The following is a 15195-nucleotide window of genomic DNA, read 5'->3' as shown; positions in this document are numbered from 1 at the left end:
GTAGAAAGTGGACTCTAGGACATTGTAGCCTGCTGAGGACTCTCCCCTCCCCAAACCCTGCTCTCCTCGCATTACACTCCCAAAGTATCCAAGTACTTCCCCATCAGGAGCTTTCAAACCTAAACCAAATTCAGTCCCTATTGTGCTAATATTTTACATTATTATTTCTAGCTAGCATTTATTTATTTAAGTACATTGTTATGCCACTCTTCTTGCAAAGAGCCCACGACAGCACACAAGGTTTTGCCTTCCTGCATTTTATTCTCACAACAACCCTGTGAGGTAGGTTACACATCCAGAGAGATTCATGACAAGTAGGGGTTCGAACCTGACTCTCTGCCAATCCTGACCAGACATTATACACTGCACCCAGCTGGTTTTTTTAATAGGTGACTATTCACAAATTAAATAACCAAACTCCTGTAGTCTTAAGTGATTAAAATGATTCTTCCAGCTCAGGCCCACACAAAGATCACACTTTAGATACTTATTTCTCAGTAATCCAGCTTTTCATCACAGGACAGCATGGTTGGCCTTATAACAGAAAAAAAATCATCTAAAATTATCGGCTTCTAAATCTTGTCTTCCTTCTTCCATAGCTGTACTGAATGCTAAGTAAGATACAGTATTTCCAAACATATTTGATGCCCAATTGTTTTGAGATTATTTCAAGCAGATGGCACTGACTGAAATTGCCAGCAAATTAAGAGTTTGAAAAATGCTGAAAAGACAGTAACAGGTCTCACTCTGAGAAAGATAACAACATAACAGCCGACAAAGAGATCTGGAAGTCAGCAGAAAGTACAACTTCTCTTAAGAGGATCAGTACCTTTTCCTGGACAAAGCTGGTGTTCCCCAAGGAGAGGGGAGAGAAGTCTCATTTGTCAGGCAAGGAGGGATCTGTTCCGCACGACTACAGACAAAACAGACACGAAGGGGATAGAGAGGTTAGAAAAGAAAACAAGAAGCCAGAAGCTTGTTAGTTTTCACAGTTCCGCCAATAGAAACACATGTTTTAGAAATAGCCAGAGCAAAGACATTGAAGAGCATGCATGATTCTGAAACACAGGCATACAAAGCATGTAGATCTTCCTTTGGGAGTGCAACTCTTGCATTCAGTTTGTTCAGTAAACAAATTTAAACTATCAGCTTTTACACAGCCTTGAAACAAATCTCAGCATTGTAGCAAAGACCTGGATTAGTAGCACAGGATCACCTCCAAGGTCATGTAGCGTAAGCGGCTATGATTAAATCTGCATCAAACAGACTAACACAGTATCCTTAATGAGGTTTGCAGGCAAAAAGAGGAAGAGGAGATGGAAAAGACAAAAATGATCTGAATTTCTAATGAGAAACAGAAGAAAACTCAACCCAAGTTATCCCAGATGTTCCGAATTCCAGTTTTAACAAGAACAAGACAAAGCTTACACTAAATAAATGAATCAGTAATCTGAAATTATCTTGAGCAATTTAGTATATAAAAATATTACTCGGGGATTTTAAAGAGAGCATCTCATGTTACACTGATAGAAGATACACACCAAGAGCTATCCAGTTAAAAGCTATCAGGGCTTTTTTGGTAGCAGGAACTCCTTTGCATATTAGACCACACACCCCTGATGTAGCCAATCCTCCTGGAGCTTACAACAGGCCATGTACCAAGAGCCTCGTATGTTCTTGGAGGATTGGCTACATCAGGGGTGTGTGGCCTAATATGCAAAGGAGTTCCTGCTACAAAAAAAAGCCCTGTATAAACCTAACCTATTATCCAAGAGAAAACCCAAGAACTTCCTTTGTAAACACAAGGTAGAGCTGTAGAAGAGAAAGGAAAATGGCGCATTCTTCAATATATCCAATTAATAATTAAAAATATAGTCGACAAGTCTTTTAAAACAGGATTAAAAAAATAAAAACATTCCTTAAAAGCATAACATTTCTTGAATCGATAAAAAAGTCCTTGAATTCCAACAGTATCGCTTCAAAGTCCTACATAATTATTAAAATAATCAAAAATGTGATTCCGCTACCTAGTATCTTGGTCTTTGTGTACACGAGACAAAGAGCAAAGAAACAAAATACGTTAAAAGCAAAACATCTGCTCCACTGCAGGATGGTAATTTTAATTAAAGACAGACAAAACAGTGTTTCTGCACACAGAGTGATGCAGCAGAAGCCTTTTAAACAAGCAGACGCATAGATGCCCTACAGCTTCCTGTTATCTGTCTTGAAGGCCACCAAGAAGTCTCCTCTTTTATTGTGCTTTTGGTGATTAGGCCTTTTGAAATTTATCTTTTCATTAACGTCTTCGGTTCTGTTAATGTTTAAGCTGCTGGATATAGAGAGACTAACCAGATGCAAGAAAAAGAGATAATTCTTTCTTCACCTTTTCCTGCTGGCAGCACCAAAACTCCCTGTTCAATGCAACTCATAGTGGAGACTCGTCCTCCACATCTGATCATCGCAGAGGACAGGCTCCTTCACTGACCAGGCAGTTAAAAGGGCACAACGAGAAGGACACCAATGTACTGAAAGGGACCTGGCTTGCTCCAGGCCACTGCACCATGGGAAGTGGCAAGCGCCACATCTCAAACTGTTCAGCCACTTAGATCCAAGTGTTGGTCTGAAGCAGTAGAACAAAGCAGGAGTCAAGTGCACCTTTAAGACCAACGACGCTTCATTCAGAACGTAAGCTTTTGTGTGCTCCAAACACACTTCATCAGACGAGGAATCATGTACAGTTTGCGGGGCTATATATAACTGGTAGGCAGTGGTTTAGAATGCAAAAAACCCCTCCACTGGCTACCAGTTATATATAGCCCTGCACACTGTACCTGATTCCTCATCTGATGAAGTGTGCTTGGAGCACACGAAAGCTTACGTTCTGAATAAAACGTTGTTGGTCTTAAAGGTGCACTTGACTTCTGCTTTGTTCAGCCACTGGCACAGATCTGGGAGGTGGCTTGGGACAACAAAACGTCAAGAACTGGCCCAGGTAGCTTGCAATGCCAGAAGCCAGCCCCATCCACTCAAACCCTCTCTCTGCACAGTCATTTGCATGTTCAGCATCCCAAATATGGAACTGCAAAGAGGCCTTGAGGATGCATCGTGACCTCCATGGAAAGAGACAATAAACCAATGGCTTCAGGGGGGAGAATAAGAAAGGCATTTGTCAATCTCAGCTGAAAACAGAGAGTGAATAATCCTCTGAACTAACACCGAAGCACAGAAATATCAATACCCTAGATTACAAAGATCTGTTCTGCTAGCATTGGAAGGGCCTCTTCAGCCCAGGGAAGGTATCTCACTCTCAGGGAGGTGCCACAGTTAAAGTCATAGGATGGAACTCAGTAATTTCTGAACACAATTGTATTTTACTCCCAAAACGCTACAAAAATCGTACCTGTCAAAAGAGTCTGTAGTTACTTTGTAGAGGTAAATAAAGAGTTTACTGCAATGCCTCAAAGTAGGCGACACAGAATCCATGGAGATCAGGTCATCTTCCAACAGTCTTTGAAAGGGCTGGGTGTTGGAGGGGAAGATGTTCAAAGGGCTGATTTTCCTGGAGTCTGAGAAGCAGCCAAGTAACCTCACGGCATCGGCCAGCTTCTCATATTGGATCTCTGTTCTGAAGAAGTGCGAGTTGGCAGGCTCGTAGCGCATTGCTGCAGCCAAGGTGCAGAGAACGGTGTGGAGTAGTTCGAACACTTGGTTCTGGTTCACTTTCTCCCAGCCGTTCTTGGGCGGAGAACACAAGGACTTCTCCATGGCAACAAGCAACGATGTGACGTACACAAACCCACCAACTTTTCTAAAAACTGTTCTCGTCCGGTGACTCTCTTTTAGTACACACAGCAGGGCCTGCATGGATATTCAGACAAGGCAAGGAAAACAGGAGGTCACAAAGACAAGCTACTACAAGTATCATACTGCCACATGTTTCTAGGCTGTATTTCAAGCATCTGAATGCTGACATTTAAACTTCTCTCCAGACAGTTTCACATGCACAAAATCAGCCTTCATTCATTGATATTTAAAAAAAGAAAAGAAAAGAATGGAGTACCTAATTCATGTCAGTCCACTCAGACTCATCACAGACTTAACAGGTGGGTTAGATTCAAATGGGAAGCTAGCCATACTGGTGCCACTGGACTCAAATTTTGTTCTATTAACTGTGTTAATTTTTCTTACAAGACTGAGCAAATCCCAAATGTATAGAGCAAAATTCCTAGAAGTCGTTCATCACACAAAATTTACTGCTAAGTAAAGCTTCCTTGTCAACTGAACAAGAGTTGAAACACAGCCACTTTATTTTTTTAAAAAAAATTCTGTGCCACCTTTCCACTCAAATAAGGCCCCAAGGCGGTGAGCACCAAAGTGTTAAAACATCTAAAACTGTACTTAAAATGAGAGAGAGAGAGAGACACACAGAGGGTGATTACAGACGGCCAGCTCAGGGCGGCATCTAGAGGCCCCGAAGAGAGCCAGCCAGAAAAGGAGTGGACCGGAAGCCTCCAGACGGCACATGGCATGCCCCTGAAACAGGGAGACATTTTCCCTTTCAGAGCATGAAATGGAAGCAGCTTTTCAGGAGGCTATTTATTGTGCTTGAAACTGTACCTTCACGAGCATCAGCACATTCCATCATGTTGCTCTTACCCTCAATATGTCAGTCTTCAATTGTAGCTCTGTAGGTGGAGCGGAGTGCATCAATCCCAAAAGGGTACCCATGTCGTCATCACCACTCGGTGACAGCACCAGCTGCTGGATTATCATCAGTGCATGTTGCCTGCACTGTGGATATTTTACTATGTTGTGCACACACCTGGCTCCGCCAAACTCTCTGAAGATACCTATAACGAACGTAAGTACAAAAGAATAGCTGTGATGCCACCGAGTGAATCTAGGCACGCTATCTTTTTTTTGTGGTTTTATGAATGATTATCTGTTTTAGATGGATTTAAATGGTTTAAATGGTTTTAGATGTATTTAAATAGTTTATGAATATGTGTGTTTGATGTGTTGGTATGTTTGTGGAGGAGCACCTCATTTCATTGCTCTCTTTTGTTGAGAACAATGACAATAAATTTATCTATCTATCTATCTATCTATCTATCTATCTATCTATCTATCTATCTATCTATCTATCTATCTATCTATCTATCTACTGAGCATATTGGCTCAAGTGTCTGCACTCTCTGCCAACAAGCATTTAGAAGCTAGTTTCTTAAGCATTCAAGAAGCAACCCCTGACTTCCCACACAGGAGGATAAATACTTATAGGCTGCAACATATGAGCAAAGACAAAATCCATTCTTAAAGCTCATAATTATTTAGCAATCTCATTCATGACTGTGAAATTCTACTACATGCACACACAAGCACATACATTCAGAAGTTTCCATCTCTAACACACACAAAGTGTTGGACTGGGGCCACAGCCTTGTACTGATCTCTGAAACTGCCTGAAGTGATAGAAATGACCAAGACTCCAGTAGCTTGAAGTGCTAATTTGCTTAAGCAATAAGCCAGTAGTCAAATTTGTACAGTAGCTACAATATAATATGGTAATAGGACTGTTTCTGTTCTTCTGCAAAGGCATGAGTTTGTACAGGGAAGCATGAGATACCGTGTTAATTACAAAGACTTTACAGCTTAATTACAAACCATATCCATTTATGTGCAATTATTTTGTTCCCCGTCTCCATATTATTTCTGGACAGCTCTGCCTAATTCTTTTCATTTGTTATATAGTCTTCTGCTCCCGCCCCCCACAAGCTGGAGGAGCTGAATAAGGTACATCAGTCATTAACATGAAAACAGAGATAATGTACTCCATATTGCACAAGTTAAGGAAAGCTTTCAGAAGTTGTTCTGCCACACCAAAAGCTCACTTTCTGTTTCTTAATCCACAGGAAGAGACAGCTTTACTAGCCCTTACAACCTGCAAAGAAGCAATGAGAAAGGTCAGGAGGGTATCCGTTCCCCTTGCCTCCTCTTCCTTCCTTGTAACGGTTGGAAAAAAGAGAATCTCATTAGGCAGTACGACTGCCAACCTGCCAGCTTTTTCCTGATAGCCAGTAACCAGTATTTGTGTCTGAAGGCTCACAAAATACTGATACCCCCCTCTCCACTCTGTCCATAATCTACCCAGTTCTGCCTGCTCTGCCCACCATCACCCAGATATACCCATCCTCGGCCCCAACACCTGGTTCTAGCCTAGCTTCACATTCTGATATTCTTCTGCAGCGTGACCTGTCAGATTCTGACGGATTTTGTTATGAAGCAGAATTTTTTCCCCAGTTGGTCTTGAATACTGTTTGATGTTCATATGAATATTATCCTATCCATTTGTTTAAGATCGGATCATGTGCCTGCATCTCATATATAGGACTTCAAAGAAGATTTGATAAGGATGTAAGGATTCTCCTCACGTTCAACTCAACATGAGACCTTCCGATGTATGAGATTTGTGGATATATTTACATATTGTGCTTTATTTGATGATTGTTGCATTCCTCAGAAGCTTTTTAGCTGGATAATACTGATTGTACCATAGAGGAAGACAACAGTCGAAACGCGTTTGGTGTTTTGTTGCTTTATCATATTCTTTGACCAACCAAATACGTGTCACTTGGTGACTGTTCTGTAGGAAACAGTGTATCTGCCACAGTGGTAAAGGGAACTAGAGCTATTTTTATGGTGTCTGTGGTCCACTGGCTATTATTTTGTTGTGATTAATGTATAAGTAAAACTTACTTTTAGTTTTGGTTTTTTTATTTGTCTACATTTTGAAGTTTCTTCACTTAAACCTTTAAGTCAGGGCTTTTTTTGTAGCAGGAACTCCTTTGCATATTAGGCTGCACACCCATGATGTAGCCAGTCCTCCTACAGTAGGTCCTGTAATAAGAGCCCTGTAAGCTCTTGGAGGATTGGCTACATCAGAAGTGTGTGTCCTAATACGCAAAGCAGTTCCTGCTACAAAAAAGCCCTAGATTTTCTCAGATTTTGTTACGCCACAAAGCCTCTCTAGACAGGGCTGTGTTTTTTAAAGCCAAAACTGACAATGTGGCTAGATAAGCCAGTTGAATCCGCACTGTGGTCATAGACATTCTGTAAAAGAGTTGTTTCTTTTCTATTAGTGTTCATTTGACCTAGTGGTCCTGAACAGCCACTGTAAAAGTGTTGGTAAAGGTTTCCTAGAGACTCCAGTAACTGTAGAATGTGGATCCCACCTTCTGGGTATAAGCCATATAAGTGCATAAGCAGTACCTGTTCTTAAACAGGTACACAGGCTTCTAATATGCTTGTAGGTTCAAATCTGGTTCTTACCTATAAAGCCCTCAGACACCCACACTTTACTCCCCTGTGCATGTGTATTCATATTTGTGGTTTAAAATACATGAATGTGTTTGTATATGTATGTAATCTATGTACATATAACATGCATTTTAATCCATGACATAAATATTTGAATGCGGCCATGCTAGAAACAAGTTTATCCTCTACAACAGATGTTTCATTGGGAGACTCTGACCAAGCAAATTAAATAATTTTGTTCTGTATACCCATCCCCACCCACCCCAAAGTCAAAAACCTGCTTGATACAGCCCTTCCATATTTCATGGGATCTGTCATTTGTCTTTAGGTTTAAGTCCTTTTCAAGGTCAAGTATCACCCTAAGAAGCGCAGCTCCACACACTTCACCAGTCGACTGACAGAATACCTGCATTGGTGTTGGAACCCTGAAGCAGCACCGTCAACGTTTCCATAACCAGCAAAGCCAGCTGCTTTTGGTCTTCAGATGAACTGTTGTTTCTTGAGTCCCCTACAAAACAATTTTAAAAAGCCACAATTGGAAAAAAAATAGAAAGGTGTTTACATAATTTTAAATTCTATTTACTTACTGTATTTGTATGCCATCTTCCTCTTTGGGGACCCAAAGCGGCTTACATCGTTCTCCTCTCCTGTGTTTTATTCTCGCCACAGCCCTGTGACGTAGATTAGGCTGAGAGGATATGACTTGCCCAAGGTCACTCAGCCAGCTTCCGTGGCAGAATGGGGATTCGAACCTGGTTTACCCAGGTCCTAGCCCAACACTTTAACCAGTACACCATGCTGGTTCCCCACGTGCAATGCTCTCACACTCCTGAACATGTGACTCTGCCTTATACTGAATCAGGCCATGGGGCCATCAAAGTCAGTACTGTCAGCCTGGTGGCAACTCTCCAAGGTCTCAGGCAGAGGTCTTTCCCATCACCCACTAGCTGGTCCTTTTAACTGGAGATGCTGGGCATCGAACATGGGACCTTCTGCATGCCAAACAAATGCTCTACCACCAGGCCTTGAATTCAGCAGGAGCTCACAGGAGCACAGCTCCTGAACCTTTCTGACGCCCCCCCCCTCCTTCTTCCCACCTTGTCAGGTGCAGCTGCATAACAATTCCTGGATGAGCTCCACCACCTATTTTTCTACAAAATGACCTCTGTCTACCACTGAGCCACAGCCCCTCCTTCTGATCTTACCATGACTCTCACTAACTCCTCTGCTTCATTGTGGCCCCCGGCATACAGCTGTCATTAAAACAAATGTTTAAGTAGTGACACAGCAGCAGCAGGAGGGCATTCTTCTTTCAAGCGCTGAACTGCCTGAACTTTACAATCGCCGTGAAAAATAGCTTTAATCTTGGACACTGGATATGACCTAGAGGTGTTCACACACAGTTCATCAATATTTCACATGTGCGGGCAGCAAGCTTTATTCTTGGGAAATGGCCTCAATGTCTCACGAGATTCTGCAGAAAACTAAGCTTAAAGAGAGTTTCAAAATTGCCTCTGGAAGGGTGGCACGATGAAGCCAATTAGAAGAAATATGAAATTACACATGTGTCAATAGCAGCCTACTTTTCAGGATAACAACACGAGAGATGTGCATTTTCCACAGCACGAGAAATGAAAACGCAGAGGTGAGCAAAAGAAGGAAATAAAGCATTATTTAAAACAGGGGCAGGGCCAGATCTGGGGGGGGCAAAGGGGGGGTGCTTGCCCCGGGCGCTGACGGAGGGGGGGGCGCCAAATTGGGTATGGAGTCCATTGTATTCTATGGGGCCATAAGATAGAATGGCCCATAAGGGGGCATCATTTAATTTTGCCCCCCCTCAAAAAACATGTAGATCTGGTCCTGAACAGGGGTGTCGAACTCAATTGTTAACAGGGCCGGATCTAACATAAATGAGACCTTGTCGGGCCGGTCTAGGCCTTGTTGGGCCAGGCCACGTGTGTACTATTTAAGATTAGATAGTAAACATTTCAAAGGACAAAACACAACTAAAGATTTGTTTAAAAACTTTAAAAGAAAAACATTAAAACATTAGCATTTTTTGATCTTAAAAGTGCTTTCTTTGTATTTCTCCAAGGGATCCAGGGAACTGGAAAAAGGAAGCTCTGGCTCTTTCCCTCCCTCCCCAAGGGACCAACAGGGGTAGGAGCCTCAACCAATGGAGAATATAAAAGTTTTGCTCTGCAGCTCCTGTGCGACTGAACAAGCCTTGTAAAGCAAGCTGAGATGTAGAAGGAAGCAAGAGAAAAGGAAAAGGAAGCAAAGAGCCAGTTGCTTGGGGGGCCTGATTTGGCCCTCAGGCCACATGTTTGACACCCCTGATTTAAAACACTTAAAAAGGGGGAGGGGGGGAGAAAGTAATTTACCTTGATCATTCAAAGCCTGTGTAGGATCTTTCAAAAGAGCTGCATACTTATGTAAGAGGTTCACCATCACTTCCAGGAGCCCCACCTCCCTGAAGACGTCCTTAAAGATGTAGTCGTGACGCGTGAACTTAAGTAGTGTCTTCATTGCAATGATGCTACATGGGTAAGAGACGCTGGATTTTAAGAGGATGCTGACGCTGATAAGTTCTTTGCAAGGTATGTAGTTCAGGCTAAAGACGACAAATTCAAGCATCTCAAAGTATTTGGCCTGTACTTCTGGAAGCTTAGCAATCTTCTCCGCAAACTGGGACAAAGTGTGTTGGGACTCCAAGATGAAGTAGTTGGCATTGTCCGCGATGTATATATTTAAGATGGCATCGAGGATAATTTGTGCAAGGTAGCTAGTTTTTGCCTTCAGAAAGGCATTTTGCAGGACAGAAAATGCTTGGATATTCCTCACGTTATGGCCTACAACAGTGGGGGGGGGGGGGAAGGACAGTAGTTTATGTACAAATTATTGTCTGAGCATAATCAAGACAGAGTATGAATTCAAGTTACACATTTGTTCTTTAGTTAGTGCAAATAAGAGCACAGGAAACTGAGCCTGCAGGGTGCAGGGGGGTGGGTGGTAGTAGCACAAGTTCTCCCTCCTCACAGAGCAAGTGAGGTCTCAGGAGAGCTGCATTAACAGACAACATATCAGTTCCAGACAGGGGAGGCAAGTAGGATTGTTTTTAGGATAGCATAAGAACAAAAGAACATAAGAGAAGCCATGTTGGATCAAGCCAATGGCCCATCAAGTACAACACAGTCACACAGTGGACAAAAAACCCAGGTGCCATCAGAAGGTCCACCAGTGGGGCCAGGACACTAGAAGCCCTCACACTGTTGCCCCTCCCAAGCACCAAGAATACAGAACATCTCTGCCCCAGACAGAGAGTTCCATCTATACCCTGTGGATAAGACGTCCTTAAAGATATAGTCATGACCCGTGAATTTAAGTAGTGTCTTCATTGCAATGATGCTACATAGGTAAGAAGTTCTGGATTTTAAGAGGATGCTGATAAGTTCTTTTCAAGCACCCTGGGCTTGGAAGGAACATTTGTTTGAGAAATGACGACTTCATATACTCCTGATTTCATGGTCCACCATCAGGTTTTGTCAGTTATGTCATGGGTGCTGGGGACCCTGCAGAGGAAGACGAGTCTGCCGAGGAAACTGTATCCCTGCCACCTGCACCAGTACCCCTGCCTCCTGCTGAAGAAGATCCCAGCCCCCCTGCCTCGCCCTCTCGGGTGGCTCGTGTGCGTGACCACCTCCGTCAGGACCTCAGGGATCGGAGGAGGGCGGCACGCTCACAAGCAAGACGCGCCCTGAGTCCTGAGTTTTGAGAGGATTCTGGCCCTCCTAAGAGCAAGGATGCTTGAGTTGTAACAGGATCCTGGCTGCCTCCCAGAGCCAGCAATTAGCCCAAATGGGCAACAGCCAGCAGAGGGCTATATAGCTGTGGGCTTTGGGAGGAGGCCTTGTGGAAGCAACTAGTCATCTCCCTGACGTTCTAGCATCCACTCCGGCTTGACTTTGGTTCCTGACTCCCTGACTTTGGCTTTTGACTTCTGGACTCCCTGACCTCGGCTTCTGGACCTCGGACCTGCGATATTTGCACAGCGATTTGGATTTGGCACCTTGGACACTCCTGCTTGCTGGCTACAGACCTCGGACTGCCTCTGGACTTTGGCTGACCCGGCCCCAGCCGTGACAAGTTACATGTGAAGAGGGGACGAGATCACAGTGGAAAGGAATAGTCGGCTTTATAAATGCTCATACCACTTGGAGGAGAAGGAGGTTAGATTAGCAATGGCCACAGGACTGACAGCTTTAAAAGGGTGTTAAGATAGATTCATGGAAGATAGGTCTCGAAGTGGCTACTACTCTTAATGACTAAAGCGAACCTCCACATTCAGAGGTAGTCAACCTTCAGATGCCAGAGCTAGGAGGTAACATTAGGCGAAGGCCTCAGCCTCTATGCCCTGCTGTTGTACCACCAGAGGAGCTGGTGGATCACTGTTTGAAACAGGATGCTGTACCAGACAGACCACTAGTGTACTCCAGCAGGGTTCTTCTTATATGTTCTTAGGATGCACAAAAGAACCACAAAGCAGGTAGATAAAAGCTGTTGTGTGTTACTGTTCTTAGACATGGCATCCTATTAATGTTGGAGACAAAAGTTCCAAATTATACTATCACTACACAACAGCAATTAAAGATCTGAGCCTCAAAATATCAGCCACAGTTTCCCTCCGGAAGACAAAGTGATTGTGTGACAAAAGGAAAGTCAAGTTGTCTTCATCTAAAGGACCTGGCAAAGAAAGAATCTTTCAGGCCAACCTAAGCCTTTCCATTTAATGGGGGAAACTTCAGCAGTGAAATGACTGAAAACACAGTCACAGACTTCCTTCTCTATATGACCTGAAAAGAGTACCCCTCACCTTTGCCTGCAGGCTGTGGGACTGCAAATCCAGGCAACAGAAAAGGTGCCCCTGTTGTAACACCAGCTGGTTTTAACTCATTGACCCCATATGTTGTTAATGAGGTTATCAGATTAACCAAATCTTTCAGAGCATCCTTGGATTCGGCTTCTTTTGCTTGTTCTAACCTGCAGAAAAACAAACTAATCTCAACACAAAGCCATTCATTCTTTCAAACCAATCAGAAACACTAAAATAATAATAATAATAATCAAATTATTTCAAGGGACACGTCTACTTAATTACACTACAAACCCAATGGCCTGGACCTATTATAACAGACACCTTCCAAAAAATGTCAAGAATGAAGCCATGTGCATGCTGAACTCTTTATGAACATATGAAGCTGCCTTATACTGATCAGACCCTCGGTCCATCAAAGTCAGTATTATCTATTCAGACTGGCAGCGGCTCTCCAGGGTTTCAAGCTGAGATTTTTCATGCCTACTTGCCTGGACCCTTTTTAGTTGGAGACGACAGGGATTGACCCTGAGACCTTCTGCTTACCAAGCAGATGCTCTACACTGAGCCACTATCCCTCCCCTTTGGAATAGGTCAGCTCCATAAGCCATTAGTCAGCATTCCTGACTAGCTGACAATCGAGAATATGGACTGGGCTGATGGAAGAAAGCCCTCGGAAACAGTGTCACTGTGGAGACACTTTTATCTGATAAGTACTCCCCCCCCCCTTTGCTATTAAGTCACAGCAAACTTATGGCGACCCCATCAGGTTTTCAAGGCAAGAGACGTTCACAGGTGGTTTGCCATTGCCTGCCTCTGCGTAACAACCCTGGTGTTCCTTGGTGGTCTCCCATCCGAATACTAACCAAGGCCAACTCTGCTTAACTTCCAAGCTCAGGTTAGCATGGTCCATCCAAGTCAGGGCACTGCATATATTTAAATAAGCACTGCATATAACTACATTTTTTTCTCCAAGCATTTATTCCACTTCCTACCCTTCCTTGAAAAAAATTAAATCTTCAAAACTCTAAGAAACTCTTCTACAGCCTCTCTGGCAAGACAGGAGAGCAGGAGTCACCTGACTGCTTCTGAGAGGCTCTTCCACAGTCACGGGGCAGCCACCTTTTTGTCTTTATTTCAATTTATATTCCACCCTCCCCGCGAATGGGCTCAGGGCGGATCACAGAGCAAAATTTAAAACGTACCAGATAAATTACAAACAACACAAAACAATTAAAACAGTTTAAAGCAGCACAGATTAACAACAGGTCACACCATTGATCCATATGCACAGATGTTCAAGCTGGCCCCATTAGGCTTCTAAGATCTTCTTAGTCTGGGCTACGTGGAGATGGTAGCTTCAGCAGAGGGAGGCCAAGTTTTTATTGGATGCCCACTGCCTCAGTTAAAGGCCTGGTGGAATAGCTCCATTTTACAGGCCCTGCAAAACAGTAATAAGTCCCACAGGGCCCTGATCTCAGGATCAATTCACCTGAGGAAAACGCCTGCTTTGGAAAGTGGATTCTATGGCATTCTACACCACTGAAGTCCCTCCTCTCCCCAAACCCCACCCTCCCCAGGCTCCACCATCAAAATCTCCAGGTATTTCCTAACCTGGATCTGGCAACCCCTACTAAGGCCTATGTCAATTTCCATTATGGAATATTATCTTTTCGTCATAGCATATAAGTATTGGATCAGGGGTGGCCAAACTGTGGCTTCCGAGCCACATGTGGCTCTTTCAGACATATTGTGTGGCTCTCGAAGCCCCCACTGCCCCGTTAACCAGCTTGGAGAAGGCATTTCTCTTTTTACATCACTTCTCCAAGCCGAGTCAGCTGGCAGTTTGCAGAATGCATTTAAAGTAGCTTTCTTTCCACCTTTTCATCCTCCATCTATTTTCCTTCCTTCCTTCCTTTCTCCCTCCCTCCCATCTGTCAGGCGGCTCTCAAACATCTGACATTTATTCTGTGTAGCTCTTACATTAAGTAAGTTTGGCCACCCCTGGACTGGATACATTCAACTTTCCCTCAGCATCTTCCGTGAATTACATATCCTGATGCAGGGAGACAGCCCTTGCTGAGAAAAGGAAAACAATGTGATCGGACAAGAATGTTACATTGACAAACTTTGCTTGCATACCTGAGTAAGAGATCAAAGAGGAAGTTATAGCCTTGCCATATCCTAAAGTCATCCAACAGCGTTTGAGAGACATCGCTGGAATCTTTGAGGAAGCAAGAAAGGCCAGCAAACATCTCAACTATTTCTAAAGGTGAAAGGTCATCCGACTGTTGCATGTTCTGAATACATGTTGACAAGCATTCTTTTTCTGCAAAGGTTACATGACAGAATAAGCATTTTAACATCCCCAATTGTATGCATGTTAAATTAATATGGATTAGTCACTACTGTCACATAACTATTACAAGACCACTTAGCAAGCAGTTTTCAAAAACAGACACTAGAAACACCCTTTTCCCCCACATCCTTTCCACTTTTTACAACTGCAAGAAATATGCAAAAAGAGAACTTTTAAGTTCCACTCAGAGCCATAATTTCAGCCAGCAAGTCAGCTAAGCCAGACCAACTTCCTCCTCCATCTGTTGAATGGAATTACAAAACGTTCATTCATCCAACTCGTGCCACTTTTCCAAATGTGCAAAGTAGCTCTTAAATACAAATCAAAAATCAATTTATCTTTTAAACTTCAAATATTCTCTTTGTGACTATGCAAAAGTCTCATGAGTCTGATCAGTCGCCAGAAACAGTGAAAACTGATAGGAGTTTGACACATAATACATAAAATGTGCAAACCGAGTTTGTGTAAAAAACCAAGAACTCAATTTTGCATTATTTTTTATTTTATTATTTTAAAAATTGTTACATAAACTGCTTCGATGATCATTTGTGGAGTGTGTGGAAGAGGGGCGTACATTTCTAAAGCAATTACAATAAATCTGCAGTTTAAATTTCTGAAGAGCATTAAAAATAATAGACCTGAAGAA

The 15195-nt window shown here is 43.0% G+C and overlaps 1 protein-coding gene across 4 annotated transcripts in view; it reads right to left on the bottom strand.

Moving 5' to 3' along the window:
• WDFY3 (WD repeat and FYVE domain containing 3) overlaps positions 1-15195 on the bottom strand; it is a 212536-nt gene that overhangs the window by 131246 nt on the left and 66095 nt on the right. For 3 of the 4 annotated variants that reach the window (XM_060247100.1, XM_060247102.1, XM_060247101.1), the window contains exons 8-14: positions 14333-14519; positions 12191-12357; positions 9702-10169; positions 7724-7825; positions 4657-4850; positions 3401-3858; positions 830-913 (exon numbers count right to left, since the gene is read on the bottom strand). In XM_060247100.1, coding sequence (XP_060103083.1) covers positions 830-913; positions 3401-3858; positions 4657-4850; positions 7724-7825; positions 9702-10169; positions 12191-12357; positions 14333-14519 — 1660 coding nt within the window. The remainder of the gene's footprint in view (positions 1-829; positions 914-3400; positions 3859-4656; positions 4851-7723; positions 7826-9701; positions 10170-12190; positions 12358-14332; positions 14520-15195) is intronic. The other variant, XM_060247103.1, reaches the window with a different exon arrangement.

Source organism: Heteronotia binoei, chromosome 9, assembly GCF_032191835.1.
Source record: "Heteronotia binoei isolate CCM8104 ecotype False Entrance Well chromosome 9, APGP_CSIRO_Hbin_v1, whole genome shotgun sequence".
Classification (NCBI taxonomy): Eukaryota; Metazoa; Chordata; class Lepidosauria; order Squamata; family Gekkonidae; genus Heteronotia; species Heteronotia binoei.
This window is presented reverse-complemented; position numbering and strand designations above follow the sequence as displayed.